This window comes from Eschrichtius robustus, chromosome 2, assembly GCF_028021215.1.
Source record: "Eschrichtius robustus isolate mEscRob2 chromosome 2, mEscRob2.pri, whole genome shotgun sequence".
In the NCBI taxonomy this organism is placed as follows: domain Eukaryota; kingdom Metazoa; phylum Chordata; class Mammalia; order Artiodactyla; family Eschrichtiidae; genus Eschrichtius; species Eschrichtius robustus.
In genome coordinates this window covers 130,270,040-130,288,895 of record NC_090825.1, presented here as the reverse complement: position 1 = coordinate 130,288,895, position 18,856 = coordinate 130,270,040, and the positions used below count along the sequence as shown (strand labels likewise).

The window sequence follows — 18,856 nt, the reverse complement described above, 5'->3', positions numbered from 1 at the left end:
AGAAGTCCTTTGATGAAAAAGACTTGAATGGAGCCCCTGATGCCAAACTTGGGCCCCTGCATCAGCCTCAGACTGACTTTCTCTGGACTTCTTGTTATTCGAGAAAAATAAACCTCTTATTTGGGTAGACCACCACAATCGGGTTTCCAGGGCATGCAGCCAAATGCAGTTGTAACTGGGAGAGATCTGGAGGAAGTTTTAGTTGAGTCCAAATGCAACCAGTCTTCAGCTGGACATGGCTGCTAACAAAGCTAACACCATGGCTACGTGGCTACCAGCCCCTCACGCTATACTGCACGTTACAGCTTGCACAGTGTTTCCTTACATGTCACTATATTTAATCCTCACATTTTGTGAGGTAGGTGTTATCAACTCCACTTTACTTAAGTCCAGAGAGGCTGAGTTCCAATGTTACATGGCTAGTTGGTGGAGTCAGGATTCCAAGTCCAGTGATCTTCTGCCACAGGGAGACAGGGGTTGGTGTTCATTCTAAGGAGCCTGTGGCAATTAAGTAATGAGTTGCACCTCTACTTGTTCTCTTTGCCTGTCTCCTGAGAGCCTGTGCTTTTCCATGCCTGCTTTCACACCCATGGGACTGCAGACATTTGCTTCTACCACTGCTATTCCTCCCAATGCCACACCTCATCACAAACTTTACAAACTAATCACAGATTCCCTAAAACATGTGCTAAATCTTCCTATCTCTAGGCTTTGCTCAAGCTCTCCCTTTCCTAGGAATACTTTACCTCAGAAGTGGGAAACTGCTGTATTTAGGCCTAGTGAGGATGGTCTGGTAACTACATTCTCATGGTAAATTGTGGGCAGGACACCCATCTCAGTATGGCTTATAGCACCAAAAACATATAGATGCTTAGTAAATATTTGTAAAATTCAAATGGGTAGCCATAGTAGAAACCAAATAGACTTCAAATTTACTCCTGTTTAAAATCATTAACATCAAATTCCATGACACATAAAAATGAATGTATCTCTATAGAAGACTTTAGACAAATGAAATATACTCCATTGAATATTTAATACATTACATTCAAGTACAACTTTTTTTAAAAAAAGGACAAAATTATAATGTAAGTATTCATTAACATGGTAACCATTTAAACATCATCTGAACCATATTAAACAACTCATTTACTTTTATGAAATGTGTTGAGAACCTAGGAGTTTATGCATAAGGCTTAGCACTTTTAACATTGCTGGCCTAGGTGACAAAAGACTGTGTTCTCTTAATGGTGATTCAGGAAATCTGATATACTTGTGCTACCGTAGCTGGTGTGCGGAGGCAAGGCTAGCACCCATGACTGGCCGGGCCCTGGAAAACGAGCATTCATGCTCCCATGCTGCTCTGTGACACAGAATACAAAGTCTGATTTAGGGTGTAACTACGTGCAGGGCGTGGAGAGGACTGTGCCAAGGGGTTCACTGTGGCTGGAGGACAAAAGGGAAGCTGGGTATTTCGACTTTAAAATACGTGGTAAGTGAGGTGAAGGAGCCGGGAGCCTTCTCACAACCATTCCAGGTCAGCGACTCCCAAGATATTTATATCAAGGTAGTTGGTAGGAAATATAAACGCTCACTGGGCCAGACTCAAGAACTAAACTATCAGAACAGATGTGACTTTGAGGACAGGCTTATCAAACTGCCTATAAACTAGTTGCGTTATCAGCTCAAAAGATGCCTGTCTGTCTGATTTCAGCTGGTAAGGAATCTCTAAAAATGTTCACATGTCTATTTTTGGTAAATTTATTTCACAAAGCCACCATTTCATTTCATAAGGACAGTAAGGTTCATTAAATCACAATACAAGACAAAATTTGTAAATAAGATGACAACTATTTCAAATATAGTTTGTTGGGTAAAGGCATTTTCACTAACCATAAAATCTAGCAAGACAGAAGGATAATTACACTACCACTATTGTCAAAAGACTGTTAGACCGGAGTCTAAGTTCAAAAGGTTAAGGATTTTACAAAAAGATAACATGAGTATTAATTATATACGAAGAGTATTTGATTAGCTACAGAAAATGTTAGTGAGCGTGGTTTTCTTCCTCTGAACAACTAGATTTAGAAAGTAATATCAGCTCCACTTAAATTTTGACCTACTTTAATTCCTTATCAGTGGCACCTTAACCTGGAATACTCAAAGTAATCCAGTTACTTTGGCCACCAAATTAAGTCACCATTACATTTCTAAAGTGATTTATCTAGGATACACTGGAGTAGCCTATACTTAATTGTTATATAGTATTGTGCAAACTTATTTTTTTCCCAATATTTCTTGCATTTTTCCAACGCCCTGTTTCTCAGGACTTTGATCATTAAATATGTCTACATTAAGGTCCCAAACGCCCATGTCTGTTATGAGAACATGTGGGGTAAATCCATTCTCTTTAATGTGACAAGCTACATTCTAAAAATGACCCCAAACCTGCTATATTGGGACAGGTTGCAAGGTGCTATCTAAAGATCTGAGGGGCATTCAGGGAACAGACCTCAGACAAGGGATTTTAAAATTTTTTACATTTTCAAGAGAAACATTCTGGGAAGGGAAAAAGTGTTCTATAATCTAGGGCATGTTCAAGAGCCCTTGCTCTCATACCCAAATGTATGAAAACAGTGTTCTTTAAAGAAATACAGGTCTATGAGCCAAGACAAGCTTTGGCTAAATGACGGGTAGCTTTTGTTTGGCTCTGGAGGTTTCCATGGAAACAGCCTGAGAGACAGAAAAGGCAGCATTATCATTATCTGTAATACCATCTGATAAAACTGCACATCGATTCATTCATGCTATCCAGAGCAGATGTATTACTTCTGATAAGCCTTCACAAAGGAGAAAGGAGTTCTATCTGGTCACACTTCGAATTTCCTGCCTTCCTCCATTTGAAACCTTGAATTAAAATCCTGATAAAAACCTCCCCCGAACATTTCCCTCAGGAACCTCTGTTCAAGTAATGCTTCAGTAATCAGAAGCCAAATGAAGAAACGTGAAGCACATGGAGTTCCACTGCCAAGTTCTTAAAATTATATGATGCCAAGCTTACTGTAGCTGAAGAAATTATTCTGAAGAGTATGTACAATTCCATTATATCAGATCTCAGCCAGGCAAGAAATACTGTCCTAAGTGTTTATTATACACAGTTGAATCAGGTGGCATCCCTCATAATTTTTCTCCCTCTTTATGTCTAGATCACCTGTATGTGTGTGTATATATATCCATCTGTATTAGTATCTATATATTTAATATAGTAACACACACCACACACCATTATCTAATCTTATTTCAGGTTAGTGCTTCTCGGAAAGGCCACAAAAGCAGCCCTAGCTCAAAATTCTACACCTGAAGTACACAAAAATAAAAACCTCAACAATAAAATATAAACAAGACGAACAAGATAAGGAGGCATGCAACCTTTAGCACCGTATTTAAGACCACAGAAGGCAAGAGTGTTGATAGAGGTCTAAAGAGGAATTCAGCTGTGCGTTTTCTCCTGGAATGGGATCCCAAACACAGAACCATCTCATATCATAGAGTCCAGTACTTTTAAAAAGGGAAAGCCTGAGAAATTCTATGAACAGAAACGTCAAAATCCATTAATTTACCAGACACAGATGATTTGACATTGTTTCTTATTCTAAAAACAATGAAGACATTATTCTTTAGGAACGAACTGTTCACTTTTGGAGAGCAGTTGGGAAATCACTGCCTGCTCAACGAGCTAAATGATGCCTCAGTAAGTTAAAAAGACATGATACACCCCCACAAGTTCCAATTTACTCATGGAAAGTAGCTTACTAATGAGCAGTTAGCTCCCTGATATCTGTATAATACAGACATGGGCTACACTGGAGACATTCAACCTAGCAAATACAACTGTATGCTCCACCAGCAAGACATCTGAAAAACACCCACACCTCTATGCCTAGCATTGGTGTGGGAATCCAAATCACAGAAAGAAGTTTCAGCTTGGTCCTTTCCATAAAAAGGGACTCAAAGTCTAGGGAAGGGTTTATTCAGAAATGGGATGAAGATTCTTTTGGTTTAAAGGTGGTAGGTAAGAAGTCAGAGGGCCAGAAATGACTTTAGGAATCATACAGTGCAAATCCCTCATCTTGTTAGTGGGAAAACTGAGGCCTAAAGATAAGTGTCAGACCTAACAATGGAAGAACCATGACCAGAAGAGAAGCCATGTGATTCTGGGTGTGGTACTTTCCCCATTACGCTGATGTCTCGGGCCCCTTTAAATCTCAACATGTGTCATTTAATCAAGCTCATGGTAAATGACTGAGAAAGATCAGATAGGGAAAACACTGAATTTTTAGAAAGATTTTGGTAATAATTCATGTTCTGATGTGCTTAATATTAGCAAGGGGAAAGTCCTACTTATCTTTTGGTAAAAATGTGATTTCCTGCATGAAACAGGTTCCTTTTCTGAGAGCCGTTTTTGTGGGTACTGGGGTAGCTCACAGCTGGCAGCTTTCATATACCCCATCTTTGTAGTTAGAGTTCAAGTCAGCAGATCCTGTATCATCAGGCTGGCTGAAATGACTGCTGTCTTGAGAATCTGTGTCAATACTTTTGGTCTCTGACTGAAGGTGGACAGAAACCTGAACTGCTATCTCCTGGCCTTGTTCACTCAGGGAACCATCATCCGAATCTCCTCCTGGTGAATTACTCCGGCCCATCTCTGGGTTAATGACAAAGATGCCATCTTGAGCATTCAAGGCAGGTCTCTCTTTAATTCTTTCTCCCACGTCATCAGGGTCATCCACTCGCACAGCCTCAAACATCTCCTCTACAAAGGCCCGACAGTTTAGAATAAGGGGTGGCAGAGGGACGCTTCTTGCCAGTTCTTCAATATAACGAGCAAACTCCATGGTTTTAAACTGTGTGACTTTGGCGAGCTCCAGAGTCTTGGCTGAGGTGATGATGGGGATGCGTTTTGCGATCTCAAAGGCCTTCTGAAGTTTCTCTGCCCCTTCAGTTCGGAAGAATTCATTGATGGCCTTCTCAGTTTTACGAAGATGGCTGCTCATCATGCACAGCCGTGTGACATTCAAGATGAGAGTGATTGTAAAGGCAATCAGGCAAACAACCATGTAGTAGACACTCATGTCTCCCGAGGTGAAGATAACACGCAAGGTGACCGAGTAGGAGGCACGGATCGGAGAGGTGATAAAACATGTATAGAGCCCACGGTCAGCAAAGGCTACGTTGGTGATATTCAGGAAGTTATCAGAAACCAACCATTTTCCACCTGATAACCCAACAGAAATAAAAAATTACAGCATAAAGAATACTATTACTAAATATGCCAACTGCCTTATCAATATTCCACCTCTTCATGAGAGTACTTTAAATCAACTCTTCTATTAGGTTCTGCTATTTCCTTAAAAGATGTAAGAAAGAGCAGACTTTTTATGTTCAGAGTCAGAATTTAAACAGCCTGGAACTTAAAAAAGGGAATCAAGATCCTCCTGACACGAATGATTATCATAACTACCTTTTCACTGCTAGATGTAAGAAGCCTTTCAGGGAGACAGGTGTGTCGACATAATGCTAAATGACTAAACTTAAAAAGAAATATGTATGTGTGTGTGTGTGTCTGTATCACAGTCTCTACCGAGACTTTCTCATAAACTAGAAGGATGTGCCTCGGAAATATAAAACAATGGTTACTTATATAACGGGTTATGAGTAATTTTTACTTCCTTTTAAACTGCTTACTTTCAATAATGAACTTATTTATGTAAGACAAAAACTATTTTTAAAAAACCCTACCAATTTAATGCATTTGTTCAATTACTAACTGGCTAATCTGGCATGCCTTGCACATGTTAATTTGTCTTGTTAGAAAAGGTTGGTTGATGATAATATCTTGTTTTTCTGGCAAGAGTAAAGAAGCACAAGCCAAAAGATATGTTTCACAAGCGAGGCTAAATGACCAGCTTGGGAGAGAGAAAAAAGTTGCCCTTAAGATGTCTAGGCTTGTTTTAAACCTAAAACATGCTGCCTCTCTTCCATACATGAAGGTATCTTCATTCAGGGAACGCGTATACAAAAGCACATGAGTATGAAAAACAAAGCACACTGACTGATTCAACATCCTTTAATAACCTGGAAAAAAAAAACAACTTGGCTCTGCCTGCACAATTCTCACCTTTGTAGTAAGTTCTCAGTGTACTCTGTGCTTTAACTATGAAAGCCATTCAAAGATGGGATAGATGGGCTAATGTGCGGTGTAGGTATGAGTCCCAATGCCTAGAGGTGGTGTCCCAGAGGAGGCTGGGTGACTGCTTGTTAAGCACCATTTCAATGTCTAATCTTCCAGATCTCTTTCATCCCTGAGATTCTATGGTTCGGGATTATTTGGGTGGCACATCAATTAGTAAGTACTGTGGATTGTGCCCATTCCTAACATCATCAAAATTTATCTAAATTCTATAGTTATATTTTTACTAAAGTAAAAAGAGGAAAACATGTAGTTATGAATATAGTCATTATTTTATATGCTTCTGTTCTATAAACTTGGAGCTATGAAAAGGATACCCTGTGAATCCACGGTATGATGAACTACATAGACTCCATTCATCAACCACTATAACCACAATCTAAACTCTCTAGCTCACTTGCTGATAATAGCTCAAGATTTATGAACCTTATACTAGACTAAGATGCTCTTTAAACTTCTCACTTGAGATTCATAAAATTTAATATAATTGTCCAGAGCTGCTGCTGAAAGCATCAATGATAGATGTTAGTGGTTTTCAAAGTAAGGGCAAAATAGGAAAATAAAACTGCCATTCCACTTGGCTGGTCTCATCCTAACCTAAGCTTTGTCTATACAGTCAGTCTGTAATAATCACATTGATTAATTCACATCTTAGATGGGTTTGTTAGGACCCTAGAGCCAAAGGAGATAAGAGTCTAGTTCAGTGGATCCAAACAGGGAACCCCAAATCACGTTCAAAATACATGTTCTGGGCACCACTCTAGAGATTCTGATTTAATAGGTCTATATTCTTAAGAAGCTCTGTTCTTTCTAACATCCAAACTCTTCAATCCCTTGGTGGCCAGTTACTCAGTTTGTAGAAGGTTAAAATGTTTAGCGTATACTTTAGAAGGAAGCACCATCTGTCTCCTTTTCTGTTTTCCACTCTAATATGAATAGCCAAATATTCTTATATTCCAAGAGATTAGACTATCTTTCCAGCAAAAAATATAAACGGGCCTTTTCCAAAAAGTGTAGCTTGTGAGGATCCCAGAATATAATCTTTATGCCATTGATATTTCATGGAGATTTCTTCCTAAGGTGTTTTAACACAAGTAGTCTTCAAAAAAAAATCTTTCTAACAGAACACTAATTAAAGGAAATAGTGTTCTGATTAAGATGTGTTTATGGGTTCATAAACAGCAAAATCAAATAAAAACCTGTCAAAAAGTAGACCTTGGTCACATTATTATGATGTTTGTGTGATCTTTTAAGACTGACAGACAAAAAAAATACAAGGGAAACTCTCCTGTTTTCAAGTAAATTAAGGTATAGAATAGAAAGGGCTTATAGAGTTCCTCCTTGGTGCCCTTCTGATTCTGAGGGACAAAGTTTTATGCACAGATCTTTATAACTATTTTTAAAAAACATCCTGGATTTCCTCCAACATTTTTAGTAACTCATTTCTGAGCAAAAAATTTTTACTTATGACTCTAAGTCTAACCCAAATCCTTCTTGCTGTATTCACACAGGGCCAGCACACTGTACTACTCACATTACAGTCTAGGTGAATGGTGCCCCTGGAGTTGTGCAGTGTGTAGCCTGCACAGCTGTATGCAGCAACCCTGATGGAGTCTACCTTGAATGAAGAAGGAAACCAGCTCACCAAGAGGAGAGAAAATAGCTCACCATCATTATGTGAACATCTTTTAAATTTATAACTATTCTCTATTTATTTTCTTCTGGTTAAGTAATTACCATTATTTTGCTTTTTCTGATAGGTATAATACTCCAGGCCTTCCAAAGTTTTAACTATTTACTGTAGTACCTTATCTTAGAGATTTCTTGTTGAATATGCCTTAAAACCAAGAAGAAAGAAGTAATAGGAAATGAGTAACCTTGATTAATTATACTCTGGCATAGTTACCTCTGTCTCTGTTATCCAGCTGCTGTCCTTTTGAGTTGTACCAATAGACGCCTTCATAGTGGTCGACTGTGAGAAGACACTCGATTGAAACACTAGTTCCCTCTCTGGCTATGATGACATCATCACCTGAGTGGGAATCTGCTGAGAGTTCAAAACTTGGGAGAAATGATGCATTGAAAGAACTATGATTTGCTCCCAGTGGGGTCATTTGGTTGAAGCCTACATCTTCCAAAGCAAAAGCAGCTGGCACAGTAACACTCACCACTAAAGTGAACAGACAACAATGTGGCTTCATGGGAAAATGGGAGAAAATCTTGATTAGAGTTGAAGAATTGAAAAGCTTCTATATTATAACAAAAGCACGGTGGGTCATTGATTGCTTGGTATTGGAGCTTTCAAAAAAAATGGTAGATCCAGGTATATTTTGAAGTCTTCTGGATTAAAAGAGATGAGTGGAGACCAACCTAAAAGAAAGCCAGATATAAAGTTTAACAAAGAAAGACTCATAATGGGGTGAAACTCTATGTCCTAAAAATAAATAGATGTGATACTGATTAGAATAATTGGCATCAACATTAGGGAGTGAAATAGAGAGAACGCCATCTAAAAATCCCAACAGAATCGGTAGAAAGAGCACTGAATTGGGAAACGAAAGACCTAGATTCTGGTACTAGCTTTGCTACTAACTAGCTGTAGGTCCTTGGCAAATAGCTGGGCTTGTTCTCTCATGTGTCAAATGAGGGACTGGATGAGACAATCTCTAAGGGCTCTTCTAGTTCTGAACTGCTGTGATTCTATTTCACTCTGACAAACTCCATGCAACAGGGAGCCAATGAAGGTTAAAATATTTAGCTTAATGATCTTTTATTCCAACCTGCCCCATTACCATCTGCTGTTATATCAATAATTTAAATCAACTGGTACATTATAATCATAACTATGGAGCTCAAAATTTGAGTAATTCAAGTACACAGACATATAAGATATAAATAATACAGGGCTCCTTGAAGTAGTTTTTTTGTTTTAACATTAGAAAGAAAACTGCACTACTACATGTACATAAATAGTTACTGACTTCTGAGGCTATAGAACCTCCCTCTTGGTCAAGAATGTTAGACAAAAGAATTTTCCTTTAATAATTTCTTCAATATCAAGAAACAAAATTCAGTATATTTAAGTTTGTAAAACACCAGATTTCTAGCTCAAAGTCTATAAAATTAGCTAAGGGAGGAACTGACACCTTAAATGTCTGGTTGGTAGAAATACAGATGTAAACTACAGGGAAGATTCTCAGACCCATTTAAAAGAAGAGTAAAATATCATAAATAAAAGCAAAATGATATCCCAGTCTAAGAATCTATGTGATTATGATGAACTTCCTGGTAATTTGATTCCTCTTTTAAAATCAGACTCTTCTTTTACAAATTTATTTTATTTATTTATTTTTGGCTGCGTTGGGTCTTCGTTGCTGCACGCGGGCTTTCTCTAGTTGCAGCGAGCGGGGGCTACTCTTCATTGTGGTGCACGGGCTTCAGTAGCTGTGTCACGTGGGCTCAGTAGTTGTGTCTCGTGGGCTCCAGAGCGCAGGCTCAGTAGTTGTGGCGCACGGGCTTAGTTGCTCTGCAGCATGTGGGATCTTCCCGGACCAGGGCTCGAACCCGTGTCCCCTGCATTGGCAGGCGGATTCTTAACCACTGTGCCACCAGGGAAGCCCCTAAAATCAGTGACTCTTAAAGAAATATTTCAAATTCTATTTCTATAAAATATGGGATGAAACACCTAGCTTTATTTCTTATAAGGGCCCAAAATAATTAGTTTTGGAAATGACATTTACTCCCCTGTTTCACTCACGTGAAAGCTGCTTGATCATACAACATAAAAAGCAATTGATCATTGTTGCCGTTAAACTACTCAAAGTCTAAATTACATTAAGTTGTAAATATCATTTAATCTTCATTAGACCTTGAAAGGATGGTTGGATGATGACAATAATTTTCTCTTTCAAATTTAAGGATGGACTATTTAGAGTAAAACAAAGAACTTCAGAGTTTGCTATACATAACAGATGAACACATGTGCTTGTTTCCATTTCTTTCCAAAACCCCACTAAAATGACACTAAAGGAAACAAAGCACTTCGGCATAGGAGGGGATTATAGAAGTGATCTGATCTAAGCTCTTCACTGTGACTTGCTCTTTAAGAGTATACTATATGTTAGCAGGAGAATCCTGGTCTCTATTAGGAGGGAGTAGAGGGTGGAAACAATGGAAATAACATTTATTAAATGACTGAAGTAAGCCAGGCACTGTGCTAGGGCTTGATATATGTAAGCTCCCAACTTTTTCACTACAATTGGCAGATGTGATTTTTGTCCTTTATTCTAGACTCGTGGCTCTCAACAGTGACAGGAAATGAGTGTGCTGAAAAAGTGCTCCAAGTTTTCCGCAGGACTTCCATAAGGAGTATCTGTGGCTTCATCCAAGTTGGCATTTCCCAAATTTCATTCATCTCTTCTACTGTTATGATTTTTTTTTTGCTATATCCATGAACCAAATTATTATTTATGCTTTTCTTTAAAAAACTCATTTTTCTTTCATACATTTTGTTAAAAGGAAAGTCTGTATCACATCTGTAGATAAAAGTAACTATACATATAAGCACAATGCCAACAAAGTCATATTATTAACTTCTAGAGATACTGCCATCTGTTGAAGGCTCTGAGCTGGAGGCCTGCTCTCTGTGGAGAAAACAAAACAAAACAGCTCTTTCCTGGCTGGAACCATGGAGAGTGCAGAAGAGAAGAAAAAGAAGGTTCCTGCTGTGCCAGAAACCCTTAAGAAAAAGTGAAAGAATTTCGCAGAGCTTAAGATCAAGTGCCTGAGGAAGAAATTTGCCCAAAAGATGCTTCGAAAGGCAAGGAGGAAGCTTATCTATGAAAACGCTAAGCACTATCACAGGGAATACTGGCAGATGTACAGAACTGAAATTCGAATGGCTGGGATGGCAAGAAAAGCTGGCAACTTCCACGTACCCGTGGAACCCAAATTGGCATTTGTCATCAGGATCAGAGGTATCAATGGTGTGAGCCCAAAGGTTCGAAAGGTGCTGCAGGTTCTTCGCCTCCGTCAGATTTTCAATGGCACCTTTGCCATTAAAAGCACGACAAGGCTTCAATTAACATGCTGAGAATTGTGGAACCGTACATTGCATGGGGGTACCCAAACCTGAAGTCAGTAAATGAACTGATCTACAAGCGTGTTTATGGCAAAATCAACAAGAAGCGAATTGCCCTGACGGATAACGTGTTGATTGCTCGATCTCTTGGCGAATATGGTATTATCTGCATGGAGGGTCTGATTCATGAGATCTATACTGTTGGAAAACGTTTCAAAGAAGCAAACAACTTCCTGTGGCTCTTCAAATTGTCTTCTCCACGAGGTGAAATGAAGAAAAAGACCACCCATTTTGTAGAAGATGGAGATGCTGGCAACAGGGAAGACCAGATCAACAGGCTTATTTGAAGGATGAACTAAGGTATCTACCATGATTATTTTTGTAATCTGGTCAGTTAATAAACAGTGACTGCTTTCAAACTGAAAAAAACAAAACAAAACAAACCTCCCAGAACTCCACTTTATTCTAATACCACCTCATTTCTTATTCTGCCATTCCTTTCCTCCCCACCGCTTCCTACTACAGAGTTTAGAACCTACTATTTTAGACCAGAGGTATACATTTTCATCTATTCAACAGCGTCTACTGAGCACCTACTTTGTGCCAACCTACTCTACCACAGACACTATGTCTGCCTTCATGGAGCTCAGTCGGGTAGAGGACATAGACACTAAGTACATACAAAATACACTAAATGCTACCCAAGGGAAAGTACAGGATGCTACAGGAGCACCCAACATGGAGAGCTAACCATGTCGCAGAAAGCCTCCCTGAGAAAGTAAGGTGTGCAATAGGATAAATGGGAATCGAGAATGCAAGAGAGCCATCTAGGTAAAGGGACAGGGGGCAGGGGAAAAGCAGAGGGGTCACTGGTTAGAAGGTGTTCAGTAAAAAGAGCTACAAGTTGTGGCCAGAGAGTAATGGGTCTGATTCCTGATTCTGGAGGGGAGCAGTTTCGACCAACAGCAAAACTGGAGGTAGACTTTGGGAACTGGAGTGGCAGGTTGAAGTGCGTGAAAGAGATAACTGTCCAAGGTGAAGCAGTTAAAGAACTGAGAGGCTCAAAAAGTGGGGCAGATCACGTATGGGGGTGCTGATGTCCCCCCAGGATCAAGGCAGCTAAGGTAGAAGACACTGGAAATAGAAGAAATGGACTCACTCTCCCTGCTCTGAGATGCAGGAGCTTCAGGGGAATGAACAGTCTCCACGTGACAGGGCTGTGGGGCAACAGTGTCCTGGCAGTTACTGCTGTATGGAATCCCTTCTTCATGCAGCTTCCCTGAGCCTCCTCTCAAGGCCTGGCTCTTCCTCCCACGTGGATCCAGAGTATACCTGGATGCAGGATGGCTATTCCCTGACCCCTGTAGCCCTCACCATTACACTACTCACCTGGCTCTGGTATATGCTGCTCTGTACTGCCAGGCAGTCTACACCATCTCACCTATGAGCCCTTTAAGCACAGGGACTGTATTTTTTTAATGCTATGTTTCGTAACTAGCACATGTTCAATAAATACTCACTGATAGAGAATAGTTTGAATATAATCAAGTATGTTATGGATCTTTGTAAATTGAAGAATGTTATACGACAGGGATCATAATTATTCAGGCCCACATGCATTTACTAGCACTTGTTATATTCTCTGAGACAAAAAGAGCCAATGTTGTAATCTCGAAAGATCCTAAAGGCATAATGCCTAAATGCATTCCTTGAACCAACCACTAACCCTCAAAGTCTTCATTTATCATCTTGTCCTAGGAGATAATGGTGGGAATAAAAGATTACCAAGTCCAGAGTTTCCAAACCAGGCTGAATATCACAATCACCTAGAGAACTTGTTAAAAATATAGATTACTGGGTTCCACCCCAGACCTACTGACCTTGTGAATAAGAACCTGTGGGTTTGGACCTTGGAATTCATGGTTTTTAATCAGCTCCCCGGGTGATTCTGAGGCAGAGGGTCCATGGACTAGCAAGCACTAATATACTTCCTCATTTCCTCTACAACAGCCCTGCTCCAGACTGTCTGAACACTTCCAATACGAGAGAACTATTACTCAGATTACATTCTGGATTGTTTACCCTGGAACATCATACTTGCAGGCCTCTGATAAAGGCAGGGTAGCGGAGAAGTTCAGAGTACAGACTCTGGAACCAGGTTTCCTGGGCTTGAATCCTGGCTCTGACTCTAACCAGCCTTACGATTTCTGTTAATGATTTAATCTCTCTGTGCCTCAGTCCCCTCAACTTTAAAACAGGGAAAATAATAGCATCTATTTTCACAGGACTATTGCAATGTCTGAATGAGACAGTATATAAAAAACACAGAGTCTGGTAATAGTAATCACTGAATAAGCTCTAGATATTATTATTGTTGATGGTCCTTTCAGGTTCTAAAATCTACACCTTACAGCAAAGCCATTATTTAAGATAAATAAAACACTTTTACTTGGAATACCATGCAACCATTTAAAAAACATGGAGCGGGGAGGGGAACCACCACTAGGTAATTTCAGTCTTTAAATTTCACACTCCTCTTTTTCTCATTGCAAATAAATATTTTACAATGATATGGAACAAACAGGAATTGTAAACTGACCTTGGAGCCCAACCATTATATTACATTGTTTTTAATGTGTCCTGAGCTTGTGGTAGAGAGTTTTTGTTGTGATCTACCTAGCCCGTGTTTCCCTTTTTGGAGCCCTGCCTTCTTGGGCCCAGGACGAAGTCAACCCACTGGCTAAGAAGAATCTTGTTATTGGAATTTGGATTGAGACACCGTGGGTTAGGGCCATCTGAGGAAGAGAAGCCTTATAGGGAGCTGAGGCAATCAGGTTAGAGAAAGGACAACAGGGGTGGAGAAGGGAAAGAGAGAGGAGACAGGAGATGGGGGCTGCTGGTGGTGGGAAGAGCTGCAGAGGGGAAGAGAAAGAGGGACTCACACGTGCTGCTCCGGCTCCTGACAGAAGTCTACTTCCTGGCTTCAATATGACTTTTTTTTTTTTTTTTTTTTTTTAAGAAATAAACATCTTGGAGATATGGGGATATATGTATATGTATAGTTGAGTCATTTTGTTATACAGCAGAAACTAACACACTATTGTAAAGCAATTATACTCCAATAAAGATGTTAAAAAAAAGAAATAAACATCTTTATCTACTTTTATTCAAAATTAAAACCACAAAAATGAAGACTGACTGTGCAAACAATGAAGGAAATGGAGAAACGGTCAGGTGGGAGAAAAAAGATTGAGTTCAGCAAAACCTGGAAGGCAGGGGCAGAAACAGCTAACTATATATAAGAGAAGTACTGAAGAGAAGTGTAATTGTGCTGTGAACACAAAAGAGAAAGGAGGACTTCATGAATTTTAGAAATGCAACTCACTTAAAAGTTTGGGGCTTTGCATAATATCATGCCTGCTATTCTCAATGGAGCAGCTGACATTTGGAGGGCAAGAAGAAAGAGTTCAAAAAGGAAAACCAAAGTGCCACCTTCCTGTAAACAGTTAAAAAGGGCTACGCTATGCTTGTGGATGAGGTTACTTGGTAGAATGTTTTATTACCTTTCTTCAGCATGAATAGGATAACTGAAAAGTGTGATATTTAAGTTTCATCTAACTCCTTTTTCATCTTCTAGGTACAGTAAAATGTTAGCTTTTCTAGGATCATGAATAATCAGAAATGTATATGATTTTACCCTCCAGAATCATTCTGGATATTGGCTATATCATTAAAAAAGAAAAAGAAAGAAAAGAAAAGTGCCTAAGCTATCATCCCTAACAGATTGCCTTGCTGCTGTTCCTGCCAAATTCTGAGAGAAGAAATATTTCCATTCTCTTCCAATTCTCAACAGAAGTAAATAAGGAAGTAATGTGGCTGACTTCCATTCTTGTGGCTCAATATTAAGTTGGCTGAGGAAACAGCTGTTTGCAGAAATAGTTCTGGGATAACTCAAAGGAAGGAAAAACACTGATGCCCAGATGGTACTGGTTTTTGCTCCAAGTATACTGGGATGTTAACGGTTCATTCTCCGTAGTTAACTGCGTTCAAGGCTGTATTTACAGCTCATCCACTCTCCTCAGCCTGCACTGTTACACTTGAAAAATGGAGAAGCTCCCTACATGAGGCACACAAATGGTCAGAGTGGCATTCTGAATTGGCAGAGGGGAGAAAAAGGAAATGAAGAGCAGACTGTTAGCACTCCTCTATCCTTTCAGAGAACAAATGTAAAGCTGCTGTGCTTATACTCGACCACTGCTATAGATAACATAAAAAGGTTAGTAATACGCAAGCAGAAATCATCATTTTGAGGGCCATTTTCCAAAAAGCTTCTGAATAGCCCTTATGCTCCCAACAGTAACTTAGAGCCATCACACACCTCATCACTGGCCTTTGGGCACTTGGCTCAAACGTCAGCGTATTTTCTGGCACACTGAGGAACACCTTCTGTATTTGCTGAAGCTGTGCTTCAAACCATTGTTATTTGTTATGCCCTTGACTTTGATCATTTTTGCCATAAGCATTTGCTTATGAAGCTACACAAAGACATTGATATGACAAGCTTAGGCTTATGATCTCCTTGCCCATTTTTTTTCTCTATAGTCTGAACCTCCCCCTGCCCCCCACCCTCCCAGTATCTCAAACTCAGTGTAACTAAAAAAGAACTCCTCACTCTCACCTTCAGGTCTACCTGTCCAGTATATACATAGTTTGAATGATAGCCACACAATACAATTCTTCCAGTTTTGCAAGATCAAAGTTACAGTGTCATCATGGCGATGTGGTCAGCAGCATGGACTCTGGCGTTAGAGTGCCTGATGCGGAACTTCCCTGGTGGTGCAGTGGTTAAGAATCCGCCTGCTAATGCAGGGGACACCGGTTCGATCCCTGGTCCGGGAGGATCTCACGTGCCTCGGAGCAACTAAGCCCGTGCACCACAACTACTGAGCCTGCGCTCTAGAGCCTGCGAGCCACAGCTACCGCGAGCCACAACTACTAGGCGCCCACGCACCTAGAGTCCGTGCTCCGCAACAAGAGAAGCCACCGCAATAAGTCCGCGCACCGCAACGAAGAGTAGCCCCGCTCACTGCAACTAGAGAAAGCCCGCGCGCAGCGACGAAGACCCAACACAGCCAAAAATAAATAAATAAAATGTATAAAAAAAAATAAAGATGCAGATTTCTTGGGCATCTGCATCTTTGCTGTGCATGTAGTTTTAATGACTTACAAATCAAGCCCATGTATCTTTTGATTTTCATAACCTTACTGTAATTCAGCGATTCTCAAAGTGTGGTGCAGGGGCCTCTGGGGGTCCCTGAGACTTTTTCAAAATGATTTTCGTATTAATACTAGAAAATTATTTGCTCTTTTCACTCTCATTCTCACACAATATGGTGCAGTTTTCCAGAGGCTACATAATGAATGCTATCACAAGAGAGTGAATGCAGAAGAGATATGAGAATCTAGTTGTCTTCTATTAAGCCAGATATTTAAAAAAAAGCTTGTAACAATGTAAAACAATGCCATTCTTTTCAATAATTTTTTTTTGGAAAATATTCTTCATACAAATGCTATTTATGTTAACATGTAATGAACATATCATTTTAAATAAATTAACAGCTTTTTGAAAAGCTGTTTTGATATATAAAATGGCATATTGAGGAACTCTGGGTGAGGGAGGGTGTCAGGGAGTGCTGGGTGAGGGTGGGTATGAGGGAACTCTGGGCGAGGGAAGGGGTGAGAGGGAAGAATGGCATATTGATAGATATAAGCACACAAACAAAAACTCTTTGACGTTCTCAATAAGTTTTAAAAGTGTCAAGGGATCCTAAGACCAAAAAGTTTGAACACTTTTTATTATAATTATTATCAGCAGTATTTTAAGGATAAGACAGTTAAGTGGCTTACCAAGGTTCTATTCTTAAACCCCCAATTCTATGCATTTCCATTACAACAGAAAATCAGAGGAAAACACCTATTTTATACTTAAAGTGTTCTAGTTTTTTTTGGGAATAGGCATTTTTAACATGCTCCCAGGTGATACTGATGCCCCTAAATTTACAGAAGCACCATCAAAGCAAAAGGAACCATCTGAAGAGTTTTAGGAAGTGACAATTATTATGTAGAGACATTAAAATGGTCATTCTGAAAGCATTAAATGGAGTTGGAAGACGTGGGTTCTTAAAAGGCCAGGTGCCGTCACCTCTCTGGGACTTAGTTTTTCACATCTCTACAGGGAGGGTGTCTCTAATGCTTTTCTGGCTGTCAGTTTGGGTTTCATGCATTCCACTGTCCAAGGGCAACTGAAGAGGTGCATCTTTCTGATGAAGGGTCAGGAGTAACCTAAAGTCATAAATCACAGCATGTCACTCTTGGGCACAGAAACCTTCAGTGCTTTTCCATTGCTTTCCAAATAGAAGTCAAAATCCTTGTCCTGGGTCATAGCCCCTACAAGGGTTGGCCAGTTTAAGTCTCTGCTCTCATCTTCCTCTTTTTGCTCCACGCACAGTAGCCTTTTTCTTCTTCCTTGACCTGGCTCGGTTTGTTCCCACAATAAGGCGTTTGCACTTGCTATTCCTTCTGCTTCTAATACTCTTCACCAGATCTTCAAAAGGTTTACTCCCTCGCTTCGTTCCGTCACTTTATTCTGCTTAATTTTCTTTAAAGCACTCACTACAGTCTTAGATAATCGTGTTTGTTTGTTGTTTATAGTCGGTCTCCTCCGCTAGGCTGTCAACTACTTGTGAGCAAAGCCACAGTCGCTCGTAAACCAGTGTGTCCCAAACGCCCAGAGGAGTGCCTGGCAGGTATGTGGAGCTCCGTAAATATACGATGACCGAACTCCTGCAGCCCAGGCCAGGCTTGCAAAAGGGCAGCGGATACCCCACCGTCCTTCACCTCGTACCCCAACCCACCGGCTCAAATCCACGCCTCGGCACCGCTAGTAACCCACCCCCGCCCCACCCCAGCCCTCGACAACGACCGCGAACTAGCCCTCACTCACCAGACCCTCGCCGAGCTTCTTCCGGCTGGAGCGGCTGCTTGGCCCGGAAGTTCTCTCGGGTAGGCAAGGCCTTCTCCGTCCTGAAGGAGGACTTCCGGGGCAGTAGGGAGCGGCTTCTCTGCGGCTGAGGAGGCGGTGAGGGTGGCGGCGGGCTGGGTACGGGGCTCCTTGGGAGGAGGCGGGCCGGATGCGGGGTCTCGGGGTCGACGCGGAAGGGGAGGAAGCGGCCTGGGGCTGGGCGGCGGGCGCCTCGCGGTGGACGCTGAGGCTGCGGAAGCGCTCTGATCATTGAAGCGCTCCGCTTGGGTGAGGAATTCTCGTCGTTGTCAGCGTCGGAGAACTTAGGAGCGCAGGCTTACACCAGAACTCCGGTTTGGCACCTGTTATTGTAATTAGGAAGAAGGGAGAGCGGATTTTGTACATCTCGAGACAAATCGTTATATTAGTAAAAATAGTAATGCTTCCTCCAGACAACCACCAGGTACTAACAGCAGCTTTTACCCGTGACGGGTTACGGGCCAGG

General features: G+C 40.7%; 2 protein-coding genes and 1 pseudogene across 5 annotated transcripts in view; 2 read left to right on the top strand and 1 right to left on the bottom strand.

Annotated features, from left to right (window-relative positions):
• Positions 1 to 1,038: 1,038 nt before the first annotated feature.
• Positions 1,039 to 18,387, bottom strand: MFAP3 (microfibril associated protein 3). The gene is made up of 3 exons (XM_068536264.1): positions 18,334 to 18,387; positions 8,157 to 8,620; positions 1,039 to 5,275 (listed from the first exon to the last, which is right to left on the bottom strand). The coding sequence occupies exons 2-3, from the start codon at positions 8,449 to 8,451 to the stop codon at positions 4,482 to 4,484; spliced, it is 1,089 nt and encodes a 362-aa protein (XP_068392365.1). The 5' UTR covers positions 8,452 to 8,620; positions 18,334 to 18,387; the 3' UTR covers positions 1,039 to 4,481.
• On the top strand, positions 10,938 to 11,689 carry LOC137758546 (large ribosomal subunit protein uL30 pseudogene; annotated as a pseudogene).
• Positions 18,388 to 18,413: 26 nt separating the features above from the next.
• Positions 18,414 to 18,856, top strand: part of FAM114A2 (family with sequence similarity 114 member A2) — a 37,183-nt gene continuing 36,740 nt past the window's right edge. The window contains exon 1 of one of the 4 annotated variants that reach the window (XM_068536256.1): positions 18,414 to 18,468. The gene's annotated coding sequence lies outside the window, so the exon portion shown is untranslated. The other 3 variants (XM_068536259.1, XM_068536258.1, XM_068536257.1) reach the window with 3 other exon arrangements.